Here is a 27,446-nt window from a genome sequence, read left to right on the forward strand (position 1 = left end):
AAAGATGAGATTGTCGGTTTTATTACTCGCACTCTCAACAATTTGCAGGTTGGAAACCGCTAAAGCAGATTAGCGACTAGCATTCTACATGACGTACATGATTTTCTCTGCAGTATTCGTGCCCCCTGGCGAGCTTCTCAAAGCCTGTAATTTTTTACTTTGCTTTGGTATAATTAGGTAATTTCCTAATGGTACAGGACTGCAATTTTGCTGTGTTCACCTCTGTCAGACGATTGCCTTGAGGGCAGCTAACCCTGTGTTATTATCTCCGCCGAGCCACAGAAGCATTGTGACAGTTTTGCCTGTTCAACTTAACCAAATAAAGTACTAAATTGTTCTAGTTTATGTAACTTTACCACTTGAATAGGGACAAATTGAGCTACTAAGAGTGTGATTAGCAAACGTTTTTCTTTTGTTTATGCCTTTTTCAGTTTACAATCACAGGTTGAGAAGGTATATAGCCATTGTAAATATAGTCCATGTCTGTTCTTTCTCAAGTTTGTATAGATACAGCTTCACAGTCTGCAGTTGACAGCTCAGAGTGAGAAACGGACACATTATATAGTGTGTTAGGTAATTCCGCTTCTTTACAACCAGCTGTAGCCCCACAAACCTGTCAAAATTGACTCAGCAGACGGAAGAACAGCCATCCAGTTGTTTCTTTACAAGCGCAGATGAGCTGCCGATTAAATCATTTAACACTGCTAAGTGGAACTTGATGGGTGTGCACCACTGAATCTGTTAGCCGGGGAGTTGAAGATAATCCGAAAGTCAATACTTGGTGTTTGCAGGAACCAGCAGCTTTCTAAACGGATTTTACAGGTGGACACTTCCTATTACACTGTGATCATTGCCTCATAGACTTATAATTGGAAGTGCAAAACTGCCAACTGTTTTACCTGGATTGTTCAAAAAACATAAATATATACAAACAAATATATATTTGCTGAAACATTAAGCCCTGAGTATTTGTTTACAAAATATACATTTAACCTAGCATATTCCATAAAAAAATACTTGATTATATTGTTAGTGTATTCTTAAAAAAATACACTAACAATACACTTTTTTTTTTTTTTACTTTCTCATTAAAAAAAAGTCCTTAGGTAAGAATGTATCACAGTTTCCACAAAAAAAAATATTAAGCAGTGTAACTGTTTTCAACATTGATAAAAATAAGAAAAGTTTCCTGAGCACCAAATCAGTTCAAATCCAACATACCTGCATCATTTTCATGTCTAAAAATAATTCAATATTGAAAAAAAAAAGTACTGCGGCCCATCCAAAAGGAAAATCTGAGCATGCAGTAGCTGAGGAGCGAAGGAAGAAACCACAGAGCTGACAGGAGCTCTATAGATCACAGCGCCATCAATCTCTGACATTTCAGCAGGGAGAGCAGAAGGCCAGCGCTCTGCCAAGCCCAGTCTGAAGCTAGCCTGAACTGCGGTGAAATGAAGATGACGTCCCGCTAAAGGAGGCTGTTGATGATCCTGATTTATGGGCCATAAGTGTCGATACGACACATTTCACTGATGAACCGGACTGATAGATTGTCCGGTGTGTTGTTGAAAGCTGCTCCTGGCGCTGTAGATATAGTGAGGCGAGAGATTTAGGGTGCTTGAATGGGTCTGCTTGTGAGAGAAATGCGATCATTTTCACGTCAACACTTTTTTCGGAAAGAGTAGAGTTTGTCGACTGTTATGAGTGTCTGAATAAATTGTTTTAATAAATTTCTCTCTCTCTTCCCCCCTCCCTTTCTCTGTTCACTCAGAAATCTGAGCCACAACAAGCTGGCAGCAGTCGATATGGACATCCTCTCCAATCTGCCCAACCTGAGAGAAGTGTGAGTAGAACAGCCCCGTGTCCTCAGTCCAAACCTTCTGTAGATCTGCACAGCTTCAGCTGTAAATCGGTCCCTGATTAATAAAGTCAATTAGGGCTATTGCAGAATGTTCTAGGGTGTTGTTGGCCTTCACAAGGCCAGCGTTTGTCTTCAGGACAATGATGTCTTGATATTGATCTTAATTTGGCTTCATTCAGTTCAAATCCAGCATAAGAAGACCAGCATAAGAACCTGTTTGTTTCAGAGTATAAGTGCTGGTTAATGTTACGTGTAAATCCACTTCTATACTCGACTAGAAAACATTCCCACAGCTAAAGCCCCATAGAGAGAGGCAATTGAATGAAGTACATTAAATGGTGTAATAACATTAATTACAGCCATTAGCCACAATCGGTCCTAAATCATTTTAAAGCGTGCTGTCAGTGCTATTGGATATTTAAGCGCTTTTGCTGGTGGCTATTGTCCTGAAAGTGGCGGAGATTGGGAATAAAGAGGTTTGCTATTATAAGCGCCTTCCATCATCACCCGACACCAGCCACTAACCTGCGCTGTAAATATTTAATACATCGAGGGACTGTGTCTGGCCCTTAGCCAGATGGGCCTACTTTCCCTTTCTCTCTCTCTCTTTCTCTCACTCATGATGTTTTGATGGTCTTTGTCAGTAAGACCCATCTATCTATAAAAATAAATTCAGTGTGTTTTGCTATTTAGAACAATACATGAAACATCTTGTCATATATTTTTTATATATCTAATTTATTTTATTAATATATTTATTGTAAAATACATTAATTACATATTCAAATATAGATAAAATATTATATATTATAAATATTTACTTCAAAATACATTAAATACAAATAACATCTGTGAGATATCTATCTAGCTATCTATATATTATATTTATTGTATTATAAGAAATATTATAAATTATATTAAGCTGTGTGTAACCTGGATTTTGTTCTGTTTTTTGCTTGACAGGAGGCTTGATCACAATGAGCTAAAATCCATCCCTTCATTTGGAGACGCAGCGGCAACAGTCGTTACTCTCTACTTGTAAGTGAAACGTCATTGTGTGCTCTGTGATGACAATGCAGTTTTGCTGCTGAGGCGGCATTTTCTGTACTCTGTACACAAATTATTGTTTGCATGGTGTGGACAGTCATTTTTTCTTCAGGGAGCATTTTGGTATTAGCATGTCAACTAGTGCATTTCCATTTGCTACTTGTTTAATTTTTTGTGGTTTTGTGGTTAAGTCAGATAGCAAAGTGCTCACCTAAAAATTCCCACTTCTAGTAGATGGTGTTTAGTGTTGCTGGCTTGAAACTCAGACTGGTGGGAGTGCCTTTACTAGCCTTACCCTGGAGAATTACTGCCTTATTTGGAGTGATCACATGTATGTGTTTGTTTCTTGGCGGTTTAGCCCATTCCTTCCTCGGCATCCAGGTACACAGTTATGGTTTGTGAGTTTTCACAGCATTTTAGTAAGACGGCTAGATTTGCTCAGGCTGCAAATATCAGTACTGAATGGCAGGTTTGTACTATAATATAAAAGGAGAAGTACGTCACAAACAGAATTTTAAAATGAGGAATTTAGAAGCAGTGATATTTTTACAACAAAGTATCAAAAAAGTACAGCTTCACCTTTACATTACTATTACTTTAAATAATGCTTGACTGTAGAGTAGTTCATGTTCAATCTGTAGATCCCTGTTTCAGAGCACCAGTTTGCCCGTATCTCCTTCACACCGACTGATAGCCCAGCAGTGATCTGTCTTCTGCATGGATCATGTTCCCATCTGTAATATATCTCTCCACTACCAAATGTGTCGTTCACTTGAGCGGTAAAGCGATCTGTGTCTTTATAGCTGGCAGTTGTGCTGTCATGGTGTGACCTCATTGATTTACAGTTAATCACCGTCTACCAGAAATGATGAAAACCCTGATGACTGTTTAGTTCACTTCACAGGATTCGAACATTTGATATGACCATGCCGAGCTGTGCTTGGAGGGTATCGGGAAAGGTTGGAATGAGGGGTGATGATCAGGGAATTTAGGTCCAAATGGAAGAGTGCTTCTTTTTTTGGCCTTGGTTCGAGGCCTGTCGCTATGGAGGGCCGCCGCAAATCGGGAAGGGCTCATCTTTTTTGAGCCGCACAGCTGAATGCAGTAGAACGCCCAGCTGTAGCTGTCAATCAAGTGGTTTACTGTATAAAAAAAAAAAAAGAGAGAGAGAGAGATAATGGGGGAGGGGGCATTCGGAAAGGGGCGAGATGGGTGGTTACCGATACAGGCGGATGAAGGGTTAGGAACAGAAAAGGCGAGAGGTCTCAGTTTCCACCTGTGAGGAACACCTGACCCCACTCCTGCTCATGGCTCTTGTTTGGAACGCCGCTCTGCTCACAGAATTCCTCCCCTCTGAGTTCACCAGCTGGAATGCTGTCCGACAGCAGCTCCCTGTGATATGGCCACAGAGCCAGCACTAAAATACTGCCGTGTCTGTCACCGGCATCGAACTCCTCAATGCCCCATTTCATCTGAACCGAGTATGACATTTAAACAGTAGCTCTCTTTTTCCCTGTCTCTCTGGTGAAGTGTCGCCATTCTACTGATTTTAATCATTTCCTTTGACTGTTGACAGTCATATTGTCACAGTGTGCTGTGCGGCATACGGTCTCACTCTTTATTGCTGTGGCAATGCAAGCTGTATAATACAAATGAACATTGAAAAATAGTTCTAGTGCGTTATGATTGTCAGCTGTTTGGGAGTGTTTGACAAATGTTACACTGGCTAGTTGTATGAGTTGTATGGAAGGGGCTGGGGGTTTATTTGGAGACCTCACCACATTTATTTTTGTGTTAAACAATTTGTTAAACGATCTTGATATTATGACATTGACATTTTTTAAATCTGGCACTTTTTTTTTTTAAAGAAACCAGTGTTTCCGTTGTGCTAAAATAGCCATTAATGCTTATTAGTTTGAATATTTAAGACCAAAGAAAAAAAAAAAAATTAGTTAAATATTTATATCCTTTTATGAAAATGTATTAGCCAAATAAAAAGCACTATAAAATCACTGACATATTAAGAATGTTGGTTAATTTTTGTAACCAAGAGTAATAATCTGAAATATGAAGTTGGCAAAAAGTTAGCAATAGCACTTAAAGGATTGTTTAGGGCCCTATGAAAATCGGTTTATTTTTTCTGTTTTTATTTTTCTGGATTCTAGATATTTTTTTTAGTTTTTTTTTTTTTTTAGAGAGTTTTTTTTAGACTCTTTTTAATGGTTTAATAAAAAAAATAGTAATCAAAAAGCATGTCTAATTAATTTAAATCATGGAACTTACACAATTTAACAGCACTTTATAAAACTTTTAACAAAAATAAAAATTTGAAGGCCCTATGAAATGTTTTTCTCTCAATTTTTTTATTTTTTATTAATATAATAATTATAATACTTATTATTATTATTACTACCAAATTATGTGTTTTCCATTCATTTTCTGAATTCCATAGTTCCATTAAATTTTAATAATCAAAAGAATATCTAATTAATTGATTTTATTTATTTATTTATTTTTAAATATTATTACAATAGATTTTTTTTCTTTTATTTTTATTTAAATTCTGGTAAATAATTCATTCACACACAGACAGGCAGAACATGTAGGATTCTTATTTAAATAGTATTTTTGTGGCTTAACATTTGCAGGCACTAGTCCATATCACGTTTTGATTTAAGTGTACTGACCTACTTATTCGTCCAAAATGGCAAATTTTGTGTCATTCCGTGTTATACAGCAAAATTCCATTTTTATGACTGGATTCCGGGATTCCGTCTGTGTTTTCCGCATCACGTGTTAACTGTAACTGTTGCAGGTTTATGGAACCACCAATAACCAATTGGCTTTTCTGGCTAATATTTAATGTTGTGCAAGACATTGTAAAGACCATCCCAAACCATAATATCACTACCAGATTCAATCTTTGAGAGCTCTGAACGGCCTTCCCAAACCACCACCATTTCATCTCCTTACTTTGGAGTTCATCAAGCAGATAAGCCAATCAGTGCTGCCTAAAGAAGCTAAACTGCTAATCCTCAGTGCGGTGCAGCTTTGGTTGGATTAACCAGCTAAGATATTCAGCTCCCACGCTCTCTCACCACAACAACAACTGATTCTGACACCGGTCTGGAACCCAGCTATAGCATCTGTTTAGCCCAAACAAGTATAAGAAAAACAACTCAACCACAAGCAAAGTCTTTGTAAACTATTTGTAAAGTATCATTTTGGCATTGGCTGTGTTTTAGGATCTGCTGTAACCCAGATGGAGTAAACCAGATCCTAGATCTGAGCAGATCCAGATCTGATCCAGATACCAGCAATACCACTTTAAAACATTTTGTGGATTCAGGCCTGGGATGGCCAATCCATGAATGTGGACCGTTTCTCTTGTTAACGTCAGCATGTTTTTTTTGCCTGGTGAAGGTCACCAGCTGCTGACCTGCTACTCAGTGGAGTCTCAGTGCTCTGTTAGTCACAGGAACATCCTGTAGGGTGGTGAGCACAGCACTCGTCCTTATCCATACCCTCTGTCTGTTTATTCAGGTGGGACAGTGGGGGTACTCCCTCCTTTTCTCTTTCCTTCCGTTGTTCTCCCTCACTCGTTCTTCTGTCCTTCCATTCCTCGTTCTTTTTCCCCTCTTCTCACAATTTCCACCCAGAATTCCAATTAAACGGTCAACCCAGGAAGCATCTGCGTGTCGGCTGGGTCCCATCTTCACTGGGAAAGGCCTCACTGGTCTCTCAGGCTCCCACAGAACACCTGCCAGCAGACAACCAGAGCAGAAATCCCCTCTCAGTCTCTGCGGACCATGTGTTTACTGTGGGATTTACGCAGAATCGGGAACCCGAATAAGGAGGCTTTGTTGTTCCAGCACGGACTCGTCTTTGCTGTATGGGCCTGTCTGCCTGGGCTTTGTAGGGTTTCGATAGCATTGATCATAGTGCAGGTGCTGGGCTGATAGGTTTGACTAACCGGCCTCAATAGAGGATGTTTCTGAAGATCTCTTTTTGAGGAACTCTCTACAATACCTTTCATGGTGATATTGGAATTGGAAGTTCATGGATCAACCTACCAAATGATAGATATTACCAAATAGTAATACCAGGGTACATTGGTGTATACCGTTGTATTGAATGAACCATATTCAAATCCCACGGTGTTTACCCCAACGCTTGTACATGAAGCTTTCATCTAATGCAGCGTCATTTCCTTATGCCCGCTATGTCTTTATTTAATAGCAAGTTTATTAGAGGGGGATTTTCGGATTTGTTTCTTTAGTACTGTCCCATTCTCCAGTAGAGGGATGGCTTATTCTGAAACTACCCCAAAACAAATTCCAGATGTGGAGAGCCTTGACCTCGCCATTCCTTCTGTGTCCGGCAAAAACAAGTGTGATTCTTAAGTCAGCTGCTTTCTCATGCCTCAACTCTGAAGAGAAATAGAAGCAAAGAAAAAAGGGGAAAGGACAGAAATCCAAAGCGATTTCTGAACCCATGAGAGAAAACTGTTATTTGATTGGTCTTTACTTAGTTAAGAACTGTCCAAGTCAAGACTAAACTTACAACAAAACAAAAGATCTGCGAACAACACTAACTGTTGATTCTCAAACCAAGTCCATTTGACAAAAAAAAAAAAAGAAAAAAAAAAATTGTATGCATGATTTGTTACTCTTTTTGTGTGACTAAGCGAAACTAATTTTGCACAAAAAAACTTGCACTAAAAACTAGATGAAAATTGTTCTTGTGTGAAAAAAAAAATTGTTGAAATGAAGTGGCATATAGCTGTCTTTTCACTGTAAACTGGAATAGAATGAAAGTATTTTATTTTAATCTCTTCTGTTGGATCCAAAGCTATGCGTACAGAAAAAGACATACACAGGTTTAGATGAATCTTTCATCTGACTGATATTTGTCACCATAGCTGGGTTTTTGTTTGGGATTCCAGGCTTGTATGTGTTTGTGCGTCTGCATGTGTGTGTTGACAAATCAAGTTACCGTATCAAGCCACAGTCACTTGGCACTTCTGAAGGCGTGTGTGGAAACAAGCCTCCATTGGGCTTCAAAGCCCTATTGACACATTCTCTCCGAAAGAGCCTCATGTGGTTAGAGCAGCCAGCCGCCTATCAGCGCAGATATGTGGGTCAACATATGGTTTCGCATAGTTGCCTATGTACTAATAAACTGAAAAACACTGCGATAACGTGACTTAAGAATTGTAACCCTTGAAATCAGGTCTGTGGTCTTAGTCTTTGTCAGGATGTTCAATTTGTTTGCCCGATCCGTGTAGACATTAAACAATAGATTAGTCTGTAATCTGTCCAGAGAGTCACGTGAAAACTTATTAAACACTCCTTGAAGGTTTGTACAGCTGTGTATAGTGTTAGTTATAATAGATGATGTGCTTTTTTTTCTTCTAGGCACCATAATAAAATCCGCAGACTGGAGGGGAGCCTGCTGCAGAACTTCACTGCTCTGGAGACTCTAGATCTGAGTAATAATGACATCACGGAGCTGAGAGAGCACTGCTTCCCTGCGGGGTTACAAATCAAAGACCTGTGAGAAACCCACTCGTTCTCGCTTTCAAATAAATAGAACTGTGACCATCTGTGTTTTCATGTAATACTGTGTTCTTTCACAATCTGAAGCGGGATATTTCATTTCTGTAGGCACCTGAGCAGTAATAAGATTGTTCATCTGGAGTTCGGGGCATTTAAGAACCTCGCCGGGAGTCTGCAGATCCTCAGATTGAGCCGGAACCGATTGACCCAGCTTCCTGTCAAAGGCCTGGAGCTGCCCAAGCTCACACAACTGTGAGTGCACTACACTGTATATATACTTTTTTGTTGTTTTTGTTTTTTATTCAGCAAGGATGGGTTAAGCAAAAGTGATAGTAGAGACATGTATAGTAAAACAAAAAACAAAAAACAAAACAAAAAGGAATTTATAGTTCTGTTCCATAGAAGTGAAAATAAAAGTATCATGGTTATACTTTTACATGGTCCATAAACAGTGCCACTTCATAAGAAATGTTTCTTGAGCACCAAATCAGTATGTTAGTATATTTCTGAAGAATCATGTGACACTAAAGATTCAGTTTTGCCTTCACAGGAATAAATTACATTTTAAAATATACTAAAATAAATAATATAATCATTTAAAATGATAAATTATATGTCGCATATAATTTCTAAATTATTTATTAAGAATTATATATATATATATATATATATAAACAATGAAAAGTGTAATAAGATTTCACAATATTACTGAAAAGTAAAAAATCCTACTGACCCCAGACTTTTTGGTTCTGTGCATCCATTTTATTTTTTATGTTTTGGTTATTAGCAGAGGTGCTTCAATTAATGTGGCAACATAGTTAAACCCTTTTGTCAGATGTTCTTTAAATGCATTCGCTGTCAGTTGTAACACAATGCATCATGCGTGTTGTTTTTAAGTCAAAAAGTAACTCTTTTCCACTGCATTTTGTCCAGCTGTTACACAAAAACGTTTTTAAAGGATAGATAAACTATTTTTAACCTAAGAGTAGCTGAGCAGTTTAAACTGTATTTTATTATTCAGCAGCCTTGGAAACTACAGTTTAAAGTACTTTCTCCGACACTGGCTTCCACATGTTATTTGAAAGGTATCAGCATTCAGGATCTTAGAACCATTGGTAAACATCAGAGCAGGACAATTCTTTCTCTCCATTGCAGATCTATGGATCTATCTGTGCCCCGAGCGTAACCATCTGTAGCTAAGCTCTTTGTTTCTGCTCATATCAGACTTCCATCCAAAATGTGCTTTGTTCTTCAGGTGGACAGAGTGATACTGAATCTCTGTATGCATGAGGCAACATAAGCTCATATTAAACCTCACACACACCTGGAGTGCATTTCAGCAACCACAAAGCCACAGCTATGTTGGTGAGCGAGAAGGATAGGTTAGTTAGTGATGACATCAAAGAGGGATCAGAGCCGCTTTATTTGAGCTGATGGTCAGCTGGACATGCTGCCTGTTTACAACGTTGCACTCTTTAGAAAAAAAGGTTTTGCAGCAATGTCATATAAGAACCATTATAGGTTGTGTGAAAGACATTTTAATAATCTGAATAACCTTTCCCATCAGGATGTGAAAGATTTTTATCTTAGATGCAAATAAAGAATTGTAATTTTTATTTGTGTATGTCTTTACAATATCATGCATCATTTCTTCTAATACTTTAACCTTATTGGTAATGCTTTTAATTCACATTTTAATTGTGTTGTTTTTGTAGGGAGCTGAGCAGGAATAAGTTGCGGTTGATTGAGGGACTCACCTTCCAAGGTTTGAGCAGTTTAGAAGTTCTCAAGCTTCAGAGAAACAACATCAGCAAGCTGACGGATGGGGCGTTTTGGGGTCTGGCCCGGATGAGAGTTCTGTGAGTCCCAACCTTCATTACCACAACCTAAATATTGTTAGATAATTATTAGCTTTTTGGAGTGGGTTTACGGGTTTAAGAGTTTTGGGGTGTTTTCTCCTGATAACCCCGAAAAGAACTTAAATTACACTTTCAGTTTTGATCGTACAGATAAGAGCAATACATCAATCGAATCTGTAAAGGGTCTACTATTTTTTTTTGTATACAGACATAATAACAACAAAACTTTGTGCACTTATAAAATAAAGATAACAAACCAGGAGTGCTGTCTGCAGCCTTTGTCTGCGCTTATCTTCATTTACAAACACGTCATTAAAATGAACTGTAACTCAGTGAATACTCAACGAAGAGACATGAGAGAGATATCTATAGAAAGCCTGACATGTCTACTTTAAACTAAACAATTGCTGCCGAAAACAAATATTCTGTGATAAAGTAATCCATATGAAAACAACGCGATGTCCGTTTTTCACGTCTCCCTTCATTATCTTCTAATGCGACCACGCCCCCGAGCCGAGCGCGCTATTCAAATTATAATGTTTCACTAAAGCGCGCGGCTTGAATACGCCCACACAACAGAAGACAACGCAGCGAGATTGTTCTTCTAGTTTTTATTATTTTACTGTTTGCTTCGCGATGAGAGGAATAAGACATAATTCACCCCAAAAAGATGTGATGTGATTGCAGGATTAGAGATTTGGATTCCCTCAGAAAAAAAGAATGAAGCACTTTATTCAGCAGAGATCATAAAAATGAGTAAGTCTCTTTTTATTTATTTATATACTTGTACTAGTTTTCACATAACGTGTAAATATTTTACTAGTTAGATTTTTCCAAAGACTTTTTCCAAACTATAATTCCTGACTAAATGTGTAATCAAGTGAAATATTATAAAGTTTCAATAACAATATACTACTATACCATTCAAAAGCTTGATGTAAATATTATAAATGTACCAATAAATGTAACTGTAACAAATGTAACAAACAATGCTATTCTTTCAATTTACCCCCCCTAAAAAAACTGAAAAAAATATTCTCAGCTCTTTTCAACATTAATAATAATAATAATAATAATAATAATAATGATAATTATAACAATAAATTATTTTTTTTTTTTTTTGTAGAAAATAAGATTGTTAAAAGGATTTCTGAAGGATTGTGTGACTGGAGTAATGATGTTAAAAATTCAGTTTGAAAGTCAGCTTTGATTGTTCCTAATAAACTGTTTAACTGCACTCACAAGTGAATATTAAATTATGTTGTGGGATAATTAAATATATTCTAAATAAACTACAAACATAAAATTATATACATTTATTTTGTCCTCACATTCTTTCTTGTAACTCATCCCTCTCAGTGACACAGCTGACTGAATGGCTCATTATGCAGCTCATTATGCAGGTCTTTGTCTTCTCAGGTGTGAATTCATGATAGTTGACGCCTACTCGCATATGACTTTTATATATTGTTTTCTGTAAGTGAGTAAACAAGATGATTTTCACATCATTTAGAAAAAAAAATTCTAGGCTACAAGCTCCAGTTCTCAAAAGTCCTGGGAACCAATTTTCTGTATGTGTTTTATTGCCTTATTCAAGTGATTTAACATTTTTAGTTTTTCACTAACCACGCATAACATTTTCTCAAAAACACAATCATGTACATACATGCTGCTCACATATTATTATAGCCCAGTTTGTGCTGATTACAGTGAGATTAGACTTTAGCCATTTAGATATTTAGAAGAAACTGAAAAAAACACAAATGTCAGGGCATGACAAAACTTCTCCAGGCCCCAAAAATACCCTTAGACTCCAGAGGGTTAAAGGAATAGTTCAACCAACAATGAAAATTCTGTTATTAATTACTCACCCTCATGTGGTTGCAAATAAGACCTTCGTTCATCTTTGGAACACAAATTGAGATATTTTTGATGAAATCCGAGAGCTTTCTGACCCTGCATCGACAGCAAGGGAACTGCCACATTCAAGGCCCAGAAAAGTAGTAGTAAGGACATCATTAATATAGTCCATGTGACATTAGCGGTTCAACCTCAGTTTTATAAAGCTACAAGTATACTTTTTGTGAGCAAAGAAAACAAGAGTAATGACTTTATTCAACAATTTTCTCCTCTGCATCAGTCTCTGCCACGAATCTGTGAGTCACGTGTCTGTCAGTCATTATTTCGGCTTTCACAAAAAGTATTCTCGTAGCTTCATAAAATTAAGGAAGAACCACTGATGTCACATGGACTATTTTAACCATGTCCTTACTGCCTTTCTGGGCCTTGAACGAGGTAGTTACATTGCTGTCCATTCAGGGTCAGAAAGCTCTCGGATTTCATCAAAAATATCTTAATTTGTGTTCCGCAGGTCTTATGGGCTTGGAACGACATGAGGATGAGTAATTAATGAGAGAATTTAGCATTTTTGGGGCAACTATCCCTTTAATATTTCTCACAATAGACCATTTATATTTCATATAAACCAAATGCACATCCACCACATTGCTCATGATGAGAGTGAACAATTTTTTTTCATCTACAGGCACCTGGACTATAACAGTCTGCGGGAGGTGAACAGCGGCTCTCTCTACGGTCTGGAGTCGCTCCTGCAGCTCTATCTCTCCAACAACTCCATCTCTAACTTTAACCCCGAGGGCTGGGGCTTCTGTGAGAGACTCCGAGAACTGTGAGAAATCACTCTCTTTATCAGTCTTCTTCTATTTCTATTCAATCTATTTCTTGTTTAAGAGAATATTACAATTTTACTTAACCTAACTTCTAAGTCCCTGCTAAAAATAAAAGCATTCACTTCTTTAAACAAAATCTTACTTGCCCCAGACTTTTAAATGGTAGTGTGGATAACATAAAATAGAATTCAGTAGGAAATATACACAAGGATATCATCTTGGTTACTGTTCAAATTTGACACCTAGTAAAGAATTAATCGCACCCAATCTTTACATTACAAGGAAGCATTTGTCCACAGTATCACCTACTGCAGTAAACACACAGCACTCATCGTCTTGCTGTAGATAAGCTCTGTTTATCCCCTAATGATGCACTGGATTGCCAGCGCTTAGGAGCTCAGCCTCATTTTTACTCATCTCTCTTGATGCTAGTTAAAGAAAACAGCATAATCCTCCATGTATATGTCTGCCAAGAGATCTGTACCTGAGTGAAAGTGATCTTATCTGGGTGAATGTTTGTATACAGCGGGCAGTCCTGTCAAGCGTATCGTATCCTCCCTATACGCGATATCTTCCTCTAGCTAACACTCTTGTTGGTTGTGGGGGTAACAAGGCTTTATTGGTAGTGCATGTTGACTGCGGTATCAGCTGAGTGGTCAGCCGTGATTTTGCAGATAGGTTTATGACATGGCTGTTATTGCATTCTGGACAAGACGGCCTGATGGGACGTCAGCCTGCTGTGATTAACTAAATTCTGAAAAATCAAAACCTAAATGCAATTCTCGTTTGTTTTTCTTTTTTCCAGGAACTTGTCCTATAATAATCTGACAAAGCTGTCTGAGGGTGGATTTTCCAAACTAGTGAACCTGAACTCACTGCGTTTGGGACACAATTCCATCAGTCACATCACGGAGGGAGCGTTTAGAGGCCTTAGTTCCCTACGGACGCTGTAAGTATCCTTACTCTGTGAGAAATCCTCTAGGATTTAGCCTGCATGTGTAAAAACACTTGATTGTGTCAAAGCTGCGGCACAGTGGCTCCGAAATCATCATGCCACAGTTCTGTCACATTGAGTTGTGGTGGTTCAAGTTTATTCTGCCCTGATCACATTCCTTTTAATGTCTACCCAAGAATTTTAAGTCATTCTGTAGATTAATTCTGTCAGAATAATAAAAAAATAGTAAAACATTTTTTACTTGAGAATATATTGCAACCCAAATGGAAGAAGCGCACCATTTCAATTGAAATCAGCTGATCCACTGCATGGATCCACAGCATTTTCATTTTTTGAAATGGGTAAACAAATCAGTCATAGTTTCTAAATTAATTAACACTGTTGCAGACGAACATGTTGATTGATTTAGTGGCATTTGCTAAAGAAGCCATAAGCTTTTAAGTCTTGTGAGAAAGCTTTCTGGTTTCTTTTCCTCATTGTTTCCTTGTTGGTTCCCACCAAAGTTGGATGTGCACATGTGCACCCTGCTCAAGGCCTCCTAGAAGAAGCAACGTCTTTTTTGCACGCAGTGAAAGGCATTATGGGGGACCACCTCTCCAGCCTGACTTCTATAGACACACAAAGTCTCAACCGCCACTTCTTGCCCCTCCCCATTTTAGTGTCTCAAAAGAGAGAAGAATTCTGCCTTTACTTTCTTAGATAAAGGCTTTTTCACAGTAGGGTGACAAGCCAAGGCACAGCACAGCCCTCAGTGCTGCTGGCAGTGGGCAGAGTGTGGGGGGAAGGGGCTTGTGAAGTGCAATTGTGAGGGCCTCTGTTTTCTTTTGTTCTGTCCTTTCTTTATGTCTTACTTGCTTGATTTCGTTTATATCGTTCTCTCTCTCTCTGACTTGCTCTCTCGTTCTCATCTGAGCCAGTTCTAATCTAATCATGGCATTAGTGCCTTACTGGGGCTCCTGTTGAAATGAAGCAGGGGAGGTTTTAATTGGTACGCGCTTCTGTCTGGGCGAGAGGATCCCTGGTCGGGTGTGAAAGACCAGAACCGGACCGTCTTTGAGTTGAGGAGGTGGGGGTCAGTCCTAGGGGCCTCCGGCCCTACTGTCATTAACAAGCCAGGGTCCATTCACAAGCAGCCAGCCAGAAAGAATAGGAAATTGGCAGCCGAGGCCAGGCATGGAGGGAAAGTAACAGAAAGAGCCAAGGGGGCAGTTGTCGGCCAGGAGGGTGCAGACACACAACAGCGATCTTTTTAACAGTGTAGAAACAAATAATGTTGAAAAGTTATGATGCGAACACTGATAATGAAATTTAGCATGCCATAGCATACGTGTGAAAAATGAAGTACACTTGACTAAAAAGTTTTTAAAAACATGATAATTTGAATTAGAAGAACTAATTTGAACTACTAAAGATTTGCGTCAAAGTTAAGGCTATGTAGGCAGACTGCTGGCACCGTCTGGGCTTGTCCATGATTCGTTTGGAGTTGCATTATGTGCCCATGCGATGTCTTTACCTGCCAACACGGTTGGTGTGTTGACGGATTCAAACGGCTGTCGGAGTGAGTATATGTGTGCAACTGTGTGAAAGAGTTGTGTTTGTGCAAAGCGCTTTCAGCTGTCATGCATTATTCATGCATTGGCCTGTGCGTTGCTGCACTCCTTAATGTCACAATTCACAAAGAAAAGAATGTGCTTGGTTGGCAGAGAGAGAGAGAGTGAGAGAAAGAGCAAGAAAGAGAGTGTTGTTGGACTTTCTTGTTTTCAACCAGGTGTCCAGGGCAGCTTGTGCCACTGCCGAACGTCTGTCAGCCTCGCCTTTAAAACTTTACTGACCAATCCCACGGTTTTTTATTGTTATTTTATTTACGAAAAATCGCTGTTTGTTGAAGTTTGCAGTACATTTCTATGGGATGTGGGTGGAGCTTAGCAAAGGGGTCAGTTGTTTAATTCTCTCTGTCTTTCTTTCCTAATCTCTTTTTTTTTTCTTTTCTCTGCAGGGAGTTAGACCACAATGACATTTCTGGCACTATAGAGGACACCAATGGGGCCTTCACTGGCCTGGAAAACCTCAACAAGCTGTGAGTGTCACACGTTCTCCTTTATCACTTTTCCTTCTTTAATTTTGGACCAGGTGCAACCAAGAAAAGTGACATCCCCAAAATCCTACTATAGAATTGCATACTATAGAATCATGCCATGCTTTGTTTATTGCATCAAATAAATGAGGAAGAGCAGGTAACCTCAACCCACATCTTACATGCAGTGCAGATTTGGGAAGGGAAGCCTTAGTGGCAAGTTCAATTGAATTTGAGTACTGGGGCGAACACTTTTCATCATTGACAGATAGGAGATGAGCCCTAGGCTCTTGTGATGGAATCAGTGAGGGCGTTCAGACACATCAAACGCTGCGCACTGCGCCTTTTGTTACGGGAGCAGAGCTTCGCTAATCTGCGGAAGCCGCCTGTTGATGCACACCCCTGCCAAAAATCCTATCCACCCTTCCTGGGAATATGCAGTGGAGAATTAGGGAGCGATGTGCACAACATCAAAGTCTTTTCTGCTGTTTTGTTCCCGGAAGACAGGGAAGGCAGCCGACTCTGGTTTTAGTAGATTACAGATCAAATCTTGTCGTTTTGTTTGATAATTTGCTTGTGGATCATTTGTACGCCCTAAATCTTCATGCACAGATTCCATGCGCACCTGCTCATGATGTCAACGGATCCACTTAGCATCTATTTCAATGGTTTCTATTTGGAACCACAAGTTTGGTCGGAGTGAACTGCTAGAGCTTTTTGAATTATGGGGCTGGTATGGAAGCCCAGGGCTCGAGACTGCCCAGAGGGTGACCTGCAGATGGGTGGTTGCTTCAGAAATGGTGGGGGGGCCGGAGGAGATGAGTGGAGGTGATGTCTTAGTCTTTCAGGAGATGACAGATGCTGTCGCAAACACATAGACCATCAGTCCGCTGACAGACACGGCAGGGGCTGGGCTTTCTGGGGTGACTCCTTGCAAGCACATATTGAAAAAACTAGGTGTTCCTCATGAAACTTTACTCTAGCAGTGAGATTTGTTTTATTGTTTATTGTATTTTATTCTCATTTTTGACCGTTGGGATAAACAAAGAATTTTATAGATATTATATACAACATGAAAATAATGATCAGATTATCGAGATTTTGTCAGCTGCTATGGAGGTCTTGTTTATCCCAGCATGCAGCAGCTCCTGACACGCCTCAGGATTGTGAGCCAATATCCGCCGACCCAAAGCCAGAAAGATCATCCCCTGATTGAAACGAAAACATTGTCAGGTGTCAAATCTGGTTTATATGAGGAGGTGCCGGCTTTCACGGTGCTGACTGAAGAGTCTTGAGCCCTCTTGGACAGGAAGTGCACTGTCAGAGGCTTGTTTTGGTCCAACATGCTTAAGAATGGAAATCAGGAGCGCGTTCACCATCCCGCGGTGTGTGTGTGCGCACGTACGGCCGCTTTTGAAGAGCGAGCAGGATTAGCCCCTACAAGGGGTTCGAACCGCAGTCTTGACAAGGCCACTTTTATTACTTTACAAGCCGTGTTGTCCTGCAGCCACTGAAGCTCCTTTTCATGTGACCCCGAGCTCTGGGCTCCACCCTGTCATCGCTATTAAATTCTAATAAAGATAAAAGTAAGCTTTGAAGAGCTGCGACGGGCCCCGATTCCTCACCCTTCTCCTAATCTCTACACAGTTCGGATTTCCAATCCCACAATCCCCTTCTCTTATCAGATTCAGCCCAACTAATTGTGCACTCTCTTTCTCTCTCTCTTCCCTCCCGCTCTGCGTGTCTGGAAACGGCAGAACTCTGTTTGGAAACAAGATCAAGTCGGTGGCCAAGAAAGCCTTCTCTGGCCTGGAGGCTCTGGAGCACCTGTGAGTATCCCACAATGCCGTTCGGCCCCTACAGCAGCGGCTGCCAAAAGTAAATGCTTAAGAGGGCTGCTAGCAATTTAATAGTGTCTTTGTAAAAGGAGAGGACGGGGTGGTTTGCAAGGCCAGCTGCTCTTGTCTCGTTAGAGCCAGCTTTAACTTGCACAGGAACAAGGTTATGGAGCATATGGTCAGTTTCGTAGAAGAAATGGAATTTTTAAGCACTTCTGCAGACATTGTAACTCTTCGTCTGATATTGGGGTCTTTCCACCTTGTTCAGAGTTATCCCGTATAAAAATAGGCTACGGATTTGCAGGCGAGTGCAGCAGCTGTATGTGAATGTTCCCATGTCCTCTTTCTGTCATGCCTGAGGGCCCTTTGTAATCTTTCAACAGGAACTTGGGGGAAAATGCCATCCGCTCCATCCAACCCGAGGCATTTAGCAAGATGAAGAACCTGCGCTACCTGTGAGTCCCATTAATACACGTGCTCCTGTTCACACACACAGCCACTCAGCCGATTATAATGTTTCTGGACATCATGAATGTTTGGCTGGCATTTAATTAAAATGCAAATTATGACATGACAAATAACAATTTTAATATTCAAAAGTGCACTTTAGTCCACTTTTCGTTCATGCAGATTTTTTTTTAAACCCATGTACCTGAGAATTTATTATTTATAATACCATTATTTATACACTTTTTCAAAAACATAAAAAATTGTTGTTGAAATAATATATTCTTATATACTGAAATAATTTAGTCTGAAAAAAATTACTATACATTTTTTGTACAGCTTTTTATTATTTATTATTATTTTTGTATTTTTCGGTTGACGTTATACTATGCATAGTACATTAAGGTTAAACCAGTGTGTTATGTATGTTAAAGTTCAGATGTTATTTGGAGGCTACTATTGTAACCGGACATAAATGTGCACAATAATTCACTCCTGTCAAATCATCCACATCATGTTGAAGTTTTCAGTTCAAATGCTTGCTCTCTGGCTTTCACTCATCTTTCTTTGGATCCCTCTCTCTGCAGTCATATTCAGAGTGATAGTTTTCTGTGCGACTGCCAGCTGCACTGGTTTCCAGAGTGGCTGGTAACACGAGGGCTGAAGGCTGGCGTTCAGGCCACATGTGCCCACCCAGAGAGCCTAAAGGGCACCAGCATCTACCAGGCCCCATCACAGAGCTTTGTTTGTGGTAAGCAGTGCTGTAAGGTCTTTAAAAAGCAAACAAGGCAGCCACAATAAGAAAGAACTTAATCCTTGTACTTCCCCTCCAGATGACCTTCCCAAACCCCAGATCACCGTTCACCCTGTCACCACGGCAGCCGTTTTGGGCAAAGATGTGCGTCTGACCTGCACGGCCGCCAGCAGCAGCAGCTCGCCCATGACCTTCACCTGGCTCAAGGACCAGGAGACGTTACGTCAAGCCGAGGTGGAGAATTTCGCCCACGTGCGGGCCAGTGACGGAGGGGTGATGGAGTACACCACTATCCTCCACCTCCGGCATGTCACCTTCAACCATGAGGGCCGCTACCAGTGCATCATCAGCAATCACTTTGGCTCCTCCTACTCTAACAGGGCCCGCGTCACTGTTAACGGTACATTTCTTAACTATATATTAGTAAACTACATTGGTACTCTTCCATATCCGTTTTCCACTTCAGTTAGCTATGTAAGAATTCCCATCCCATTCTCACCACACAATTCATCATTCACAGATAGTTTGTTTTAATGGGAGCATTTTGTGAATTGTACAGACTGAACATGTAACATGACTGATTTTGTGGTCCAGGGTCATATAATTTAATGGTTATATTATATTAAAGTACTATTTTATACATATAAATTCGTAATTTAATTATATATGTATATAAACATTTAAAATTATTTGCTTTTGAAGGTAATTTTAAGGCAGTCTAACCTGTAATTTTTTTAAACAGAGGTCACACTAAGTTGCATTAAAATTCCCATCATGAAACATTTGCTCAGAGCTTTTGCTTCAGTGAGCTGTATCAGTAAAATTCAGTTTTTACATTCAGACTGAACTGTGCCGCTAGAATTTGGGCATTTTTACTTTCTCTGCTGTTAGCAATACGCTTGGATTACATGGCTTGTCAGTTCGAGCAGCAGATGCAAATTGATTGTCTTGAGGCATTTTGGTTTCATGCCCGTCCAAATCAAGCCATTTCCCATCGCCAATTGAGTTAGTCACAGCTATGAATGCTGGGCTTGTTTGGTGCTGATGTAGCAACATTATGGGAATAATCCTTGCTAGGGCTAATTTCCCCTCTGCCTCTTTGTGCGCACAGTGCTGCCTTCATTTGTCAAGACCCCACGCGACATCACGATCCGGACGGGCACGAAGGCACGGTTGGAGTGTGCGGCTGAAGGACATCCCACTCCCCAAGTGGCGTGGCAGAAAGATGGTGGTACAGATTTCCCTGCCGCCCGAGAGCGCCGCATGCGTGTGATGCCTGATGACGATGTGTTCTTCATCATGGACGTGAAGCCTGAGGATATGGGCGTGTACAGCTGCACGGCAAAAAACACAGCGGGCATGATCTCCGCAAACGTCACTCTAACAGTGCTAGGTATGACCTTCTTTGCCATATTTACATTATGTAAAAATACACTTTTTTTTGTCTCATTATGGATTTGTTTATTAAGCTGTTGGAGTTTTGCTACCCCCTGCTTAGTTCTGCGTAAGAATGTTTGTTCGTTCCCCATCTGAAACAGCTGGGCTTTATGTGCGGGCTTGAAGGTCAAAGGTCAGGAAAGAGGTCACAGGGGGTAGAGGAAGTGATGAAGGCTCACATAGTGGTATTTTTAAGTGTTTCTGAACTCTCGACTGAGTAGCTGCTAGGCAGAAATAGTCAAATACTCATTATTTTAAAGTGGACATGATGTGGTATAGTTGGCCTAAAGTGGGCTTTGAAGCGAGGGTCTGACTGTATAATAAATCAGATTATGTATTGGTGGCACTAGAAAATAACCAGTTCATAAGAGCCATTTATTCAGAAATAAGACTACACTGGTCCCGCTGTATGTTTTTGATTCACTAAAAATGAACAGGCTCATAAGAGTCATTTGTTCAGGAATCGGACTATAATGATGGTGTTGTATGTTTTTCATTTACTAAAGAGAACTAGTTCATAAGAGTCATTTATCAAACTAGAAAAGACTCTCTGTATATTTTTGATTCACTAAAAAAGAACCTAAGATTCATTAATTCAGCAATTCAACAGGTTATGCCATATGTTTTTGATTCACTGGAAAGAACCAGTTCATAGGAGTCATTTGTTCAGGAATTGAATTGAATACGTGTTCTTTTATTAAACTGTATGTTATTTTATTTTATTTTTTCCACCAGTTCGTAAGAGTCAATCGATCAGAAAGCAGATTACAATTATCATGTTATGTTATTCATAAAAATGAAAAAAAGACTCAAAAGAGTCATTCATTCAAGAATCACACTCCTTTTTTTTTTTTTTTTTTTTTTTTTTTTTGATGCCTTTATAATGCCTAGTCCTAAAAGTTAACAAAATACAATTTAAACAGGGTTTAAACCTTTATTCAAAAATAGGAATGGCTCTTATACTCAGGGTGATTTTTTTCCCCCCTCCCCACAAATTAGAAGTACCTCTTGCTAGCAACAGCAAGTAGCAAATAACTGTTCAAAGCCATGATATAGATTTCAAGCCATTTAAGGGATCTATATCTGCTTAGGCAATTCTACACATGTCCATATGTAATTCAGTAACTATTTCCTGTGATCTTCCTGCAGAGACCCCTCATCTAGCACAGGAAATGGAGGATCGAAATGTTGTAGTGGGCGAGACTGTTGCATTGCAGTGCAAGGCTCTAGGCAGCCCACCTCCTCGCATCACCTGGCTAAAGGGGGAGGAGCCTCTGAGACCCAGCGACCGTCACTACTTCACTCCAGGGAATCAGCTCTTGGTGATCGGTAGCACCACCTTAGAGGACGCTGGACGCTACACCTGTGTCATGTCCAACACGCTCGGCACGGAGCGAGCTCACTGCCAGCTCAACGTTTACCAGCGCTTTGAGGAATGCGCGCCTTTTTCAAGCCCCAGCACTGTTACTGTGGGCATCATCGTCATCGCTGTGGTGACCAGTATTGTGGTGACATCACTGGTTTGGGTGTGTATTATCTACCAGACGAGGAAGAAGAGCGAGGAGTGCAGTGTAAACACAGGTGCGTGTTTTCACACAGTTTGTATTTGCTCTGCATTTATTTTAATTTATTTTTTACATAAGAGTTTTATCTATAACCTTTGCCCTTGCCTTTTACAGATGAGACAATTGTCCCTCCTGATGTCCCCAGTTACCTGTCCTCTCAGGGCACTTTATCAGAGAGACAGGACGTGTGCATACGGGTGGAGTCCAATGGTGGATCTCAACCCAACGGACGCATAGAAAACAATGGTACAGTATCCACACCTTTTCTGAGTAGATTTTGAATCTTTATCCTTCTGTTGAATAGATTTAAACATTACAAGGTCAAAACATTTTTTAAAGAATACGCATCTGTTCAAAAGTTTGGCATCAGTAAGAGTTTATTATGGTCATCTAGAATATAATTTATTCCCGTGAAGCAAAGTTGAATGTTCAGCATCTTTAACTCCAGTCTTCAGTGTCACATGACCCTTCAGGAATCGTTCTAATATGCTGATTTATAAACAATCTTGGAAACTGTCGTGCTGCTTAATATTTTTTCAGGATTATTTGATAAATAATAAGTTTAAAAGAAGTGTTTATTCAAAATAGAAATTTTGCATTACAATGTACACTACTATTCTAAAGTTTGGGGTGAATTTCTTTTTCTTTCTTTCTTTCTTTCTTTTAAAGAAATTAGTACATTTATTCAGCATGTTAAATGGATACAAAGTGATAAAGACCTAAATTGTTAGAAAGTATTTATATTTTGAATAAATGCTGTTCTTTTTATCTTTTTATTATACAAAGAATCGAAGAAAAAAATTTCACAGGTCCCAAAAAATATTAAGCAGCGCAACACTGATTTAAACACTAATTAATCAGCATGATTTCTGATGGATCATGTGACACTGAAGACTGGAGAAATGGCTGATGAAAATTCAGCGCTGCATCAATGACATTTTAAAGTATTTTAAAATAGGAAACCAAAATTAGAAAGTGCAATAATTTATTACTGTTTTTTTTCTGTATCAGATAAATATAGCCTTGATGAGCATGAGAGATTAAAAACATTAAAAATCGTACTGATCCCAAACTTTTGAACAGTAGTGTTCCTGTATATCTGGATGCATCGTTCACAATAAGATCTTTAAAATGCATTTACAAATTAGATGAATTGGTGAGCATGCAGCATGCCAAATTTAAGAAGTATCCGCATAATTAACATCATAATTAAGCAAGTTTCTCTCATTTCAGGCTATGATGGGCCAGTCGTGTGCACAGACTGCTTGGAAAATGGCACCAGCTACTCCAAACACTGCAACTACCTCCCTCACGGGATAGCGCCCCCTTCAGGCCTGGAGTATCAGCAGACACACCAAACATCGACTTTCACCAACCACAACAATGAACCACACTGCAATGGCACACCCAACGGGGTCAGGAAAGACAGCCAAACTCCCATCTTTCCCACCAACCACGACAGGGTGACCGGATCACCCTCGTCGCACCAGTACAGCGACAGAAAAGGTGAGAACGAGGAGGAAACGGATTCATCAGACTGTGTTTTAGATAAATTCAAGAAGACTCACTCATGCCTCGTAAATCACTATCCCTGCCACCGCTGGGCAAAAACACACATTTTATCATGTCAGTTCTGAGTGATTTATATGAGGTTGATGATAAAGTGAGCTCACTTTCTTTCTAATCTCTCTCAGGATGGTTGGTGAATAGGTCAGACACACCTCCCTTACTTGAAGAGAGCTACCATCGGCCAGTAAAGCTCCTGCCTGGGGACTGTGACATCGGGTCCGAGCTCAAACAGACTCTATTACCCAACGGACACGCACATATGGCAGATGCCACCCTAAGCGAGAGCGAATCCTTCAGGCGGGCCAGTGACTAACACCTCACCAACCCTCTTCTTTATCCTTTTGCACTGAGAACTGCTACCTCACACTGAGGGGCACAGACAAAGCTGCCCCCATCTATCTGAATGCAGAATAGGGGCGTCCGGAGTTTGAAGGCGAAGCTTGAGTGGGAAGATGACATCCCATACGAGCGATAATGATGTATATAGATATAATCCTCCTCAGGGAGGCTTCGTTCACACTTCAGAAATGTGACTTGCATTTGACGCATGCAAAATGTATGACAGAGTGCTATAACGTTGGGCTTTGAGCTGTACATAAGAGTTTTCATATATAAATACGTGAATGTATGTATTCTATAACTTTTACAAAAGAGTGTTTAACTCTATTCGGTGCATGGTGAGATCAGAGTGGATATGTTTTTTTTTTTTTTTTTTTTTTTTTTTTTTTTTAAACAGATCTCTCTTGCTTTTCCCAGTTTTATAAGCAGTGCCTTATTGCAAGATCAAAGAATCCACAAGTTGGGAGATGTCTGTATGCTTTCCCTCTCACAAATGGGAATTGTGTCATGCACTTGAAGTTTAGAGAACCCAATCAAAATAGATCCCTTAAAGGAATATTCCAGGTTAAAAACAAAAAATAGGGTTCTGGAAATATCAGGGAATTAAATGTTTTTGATGACTAGAAAAGTCATGGGAATTAATACGATCTACAGTACTTTTATTTAGCAAGGATGCATTACATTGATCAGAAGTTACCGTAAAGAAATTTCTAATGTTACAAATTAAATCAAATTTCATATATATGCTGTTGTTTTGAACTTTCTATTCATCAAAGACTCCTGAAAATGTAACACTGTTTCAAAATTAATTCAAATATATTTTTTATTAAAAGAGAAAATTTCAATGGTAATATTTCACAATATTACTGTATTCTTGATCAGATAGATGCAGCCTTGGTGAGTAAAACAGATTTAAAAAAAAAAAAGTTTTAAAAAATCAACCCAAACTTTTGAACAGTAGTGCATTTTATTTTTATTTATTTTTTTTACTGAAAAAAAATACATATTTCTAAATTTAAAATTCCGAAATGTTTAATTGGCTAGAAATGATTTTTTGTTGTCGTAAGTGCAATCACTATAAATGATACTTGGAATTCACTAAATCGACTATGCTTTGCATCATTTGCCATAAAAATAATTTCAATTTGTACTTCAGTTTGTAAAAACGAACAAAAAAGCTAATGTATTTGTCATTAATAACAGCTGTTTAACCTGGAATATTCCTTTATCAGAATATATATGGGATGAAGGAAGAGCTCCGTATTGAATTTTCAGGTCCGTTATGGTACAAAAATGACAAATTGGCATAAGGGAAAATATGAGCACTTTGATAAATCACATTTTCTGATGCAGTCGAGGCTCTTCCGTTAACAAAGGTACACGCCAACAAAAGCCGCTCCACTTGCCTACATACCTGTGGTATATGAAATGAATTTTTAATTTTTTTTTTTTTTTTTTTTTTACATATTTGGCGAAATAACAAACTATCCAAAAATAATATTTAGAGAGACTGGTTCTAACAATGAATTTTAGCTAGCAGCAAAGCTGAATGCTGCCAAATCACAAAAGGGAAAGAGCGTCTCTCTAGAAAACTCAAGCTGTGCGTGCTGGACTTCAACCACACAGAATGTCTACACCTAAAGGGAATCAGCAGGAAAAAGTGAACACCTCGTCAGCTAGTCTCTCATAGTCTTTGCTAAAGACTAAAGCAGCTAATGCTAAGCTACATTTATTAGTTAGCCTGAGCCAAACTGGTTCATGTCGACAGCCAATGTTGTTTTTTAGGCCAAATAGTATAACATCTGTACTACTAAACTAGGGGAATGTTTTGTAAAGTTGGATTACAGCAAACGCCAGTTTAACCCCAAAAACTGTTGACCATAGCAGCACTTTGATCATGTGGTTAGCTGGTTAACTGTGTAATCCAGCTCTGTGAACTAGTTCAAATAGGTTAACTCTACAGATGTTTGGGTTTTATACCAGATTAATTTATTGAACTCTACTCTAATCACAGCTGTTCACCCACATGCCTAAAACTGTTGAAGTGTCAAAATGGCAGGTGTTTATTAAAGTCACATTTTGCTCTTTTACACCGTCTGGTTTGTGTTTTTATTTACATGCACAGTGGTTGAAATGACTGAATAGGGTAAGTTGGTGCCTCTTTACATTTCTAAGCAACCAAAACACAAATTCCATGTTCTTTGGAGTGACATCTATTGTGTTGGATATATATATATATATATATATATATATATATATATATATATATATATATATATATATATATATATATATATATATATATATATATATATATATATATATATATATAAATATAAATTGCACAAGTAGTTTTAAATATAGCAAATTTATTTTAGTTTGCACATTTTAGTCAGTTTGAATTTACTTTAATACAACAGAATTTTTCTCTGTTGTATCAAAGAATTTAAAAATAATCACAATTTTCATCCATTTGTGAAAAATATTTAATTGGTAAAAAAAAAAAACTAATATTTAGATTGTTGTGATTCAGGAAGTGACTTTATTTTACAGCACTGCAGAAAGAAAAAAAATATATTTATATAGTGTTGACTGCACTAATCAAGCTCAGCCATTCAACCTGGTTATGTTTTTGAAAGACAATATTTTATGTTCACTAAAGCTGCATTTATTTGAACAAAAAAATAGAGTAAAAACTAATATCACAATGCAATATCGCAAAATATATAGTAGTGTTTTAAAATGTGAATTTCTATCATTTAATGATTCATTATATATAAATTGTATATATTTGCAGAGAAATGTTTCAGCTAATGAACCACGCAAGGGAGCAAGCTGTTTTTAATAACCTAATTTGTGTCAGATGCATTAAAAAGCATATTTTAATTTGATCCACCCAGTAACAGAATAAATGTATACTATATATATAGTAAGCAACACAACTGTTTTCAACAATGATAAAATCGGCATAGAATCATTTCTGAAGGATCATGTGACACTGAAGACTGGAGTAACAATGCTGAACATTTTTATGTTTAGCTAAATTTGCAACCCTGTTACTTATTTCAGTGTACTTTTGTGCTGTTATACATTTAACAAGTAAACAACTCTTGCTCTTCACTCGTTCATCAGTATTATTTGAGTTGTGTGTTTGGACAGGAAGCACATTCCAGTGAAAGGTGGTTGTTGACTAAGAGCTGTAGGGCTGGAGTCAAATACTCTGTATTGTTCTTGTGCCCCGCGCTTCGTGACAGGTCTGACAAACATTCACACCTGTGGACTAATCTGTCTTTTTCTCAATTTTTTGTCAGCTAATAATAGTGAAGCAGGTAGAGCAAGTTTGGGGATCAAAGTCTAGACTCGACATGTAATGATAATCCACTGGAATAATATCGTTAATGCATTTGAACTCGTTACTGATGAGCTCAGTATATAAATACCAACACAGTCGTG

The 27,446-nt window shown here is 38.8% G+C and overlaps 1 protein-coding gene across 2 annotated transcripts in view; it reads left to right on the plus strand.

Moving 5' to 3' along the window:
• The window catches only part of LOC109083627 (leucine-rich repeats and immunoglobulin-like domains protein 1), a 35,526-nt gene extending 11,152 nt beyond the window's left edge, over nucleotides 1-24,374 (plus strand). For both annotated transcript variants that reach the window (XM_042734418.1, XM_042734419.1), the window contains exons 2-18: nucleotides 1,772-1,843; nucleotides 2,825-2,899; nucleotides 8,326-8,463; nucleotides 8,575-8,718; nucleotides 10,182-10,325; nucleotides 12,871-13,014; nucleotides 13,821-13,964; nucleotides 15,967-16,047; nucleotides 17,802-17,873; nucleotides 18,266-18,337; nucleotides 18,917-19,080; nucleotides 19,163-19,483; nucleotides 20,195-20,476; nucleotides 21,670-22,101; nucleotides 22,200-22,331; nucleotides 23,319-23,591; nucleotides 23,780-24,374. In XM_042734418.1, the coding sequence (XP_042590352.1) occupies nucleotides 1,772-1,843; nucleotides 2,825-2,899; nucleotides 8,326-8,463; nucleotides 8,575-8,718; nucleotides 10,182-10,325; nucleotides 12,871-13,014; nucleotides 13,821-13,964; nucleotides 15,967-16,047; nucleotides 17,802-17,873; nucleotides 18,266-18,337; nucleotides 18,917-19,080; nucleotides 19,163-19,483; nucleotides 20,195-20,476; nucleotides 21,670-22,101; nucleotides 22,200-22,331; nucleotides 23,319-23,591; nucleotides 23,780-23,967 (2,878 nt within the window). In that variant the 3' untranslated portion in view covers nucleotides 23,968-24,374. The remainder of the gene's footprint in view (nucleotides 1-1,771; nucleotides 1,844-2,824; nucleotides 2,900-8,325; nucleotides 8,464-8,574; nucleotides 8,719-10,181; nucleotides 10,326-12,870; nucleotides 13,015-13,820; nucleotides 13,965-15,966; nucleotides 16,048-17,801; nucleotides 17,874-18,265; nucleotides 18,338-18,916; nucleotides 19,081-19,162; nucleotides 19,484-20,194; nucleotides 20,477-21,669; nucleotides 22,102-22,199; nucleotides 22,332-23,318; nucleotides 23,592-23,779) is intronic.
• The last annotated feature ends 3,072 nt before the right edge of the window (nucleotides 24,375-27,446 follow it).

Source organism: Cyprinus carpio, chromosome B11 (assembly GCF_018340385.1).
Source record: "Cyprinus carpio isolate SPL01 chromosome B11, ASM1834038v1, whole genome shotgun sequence".
NCBI classification, from domain to species: Eukaryota; Metazoa; Chordata; class Actinopteri; order Cypriniformes; family Cyprinidae; genus Cyprinus; species Cyprinus carpio.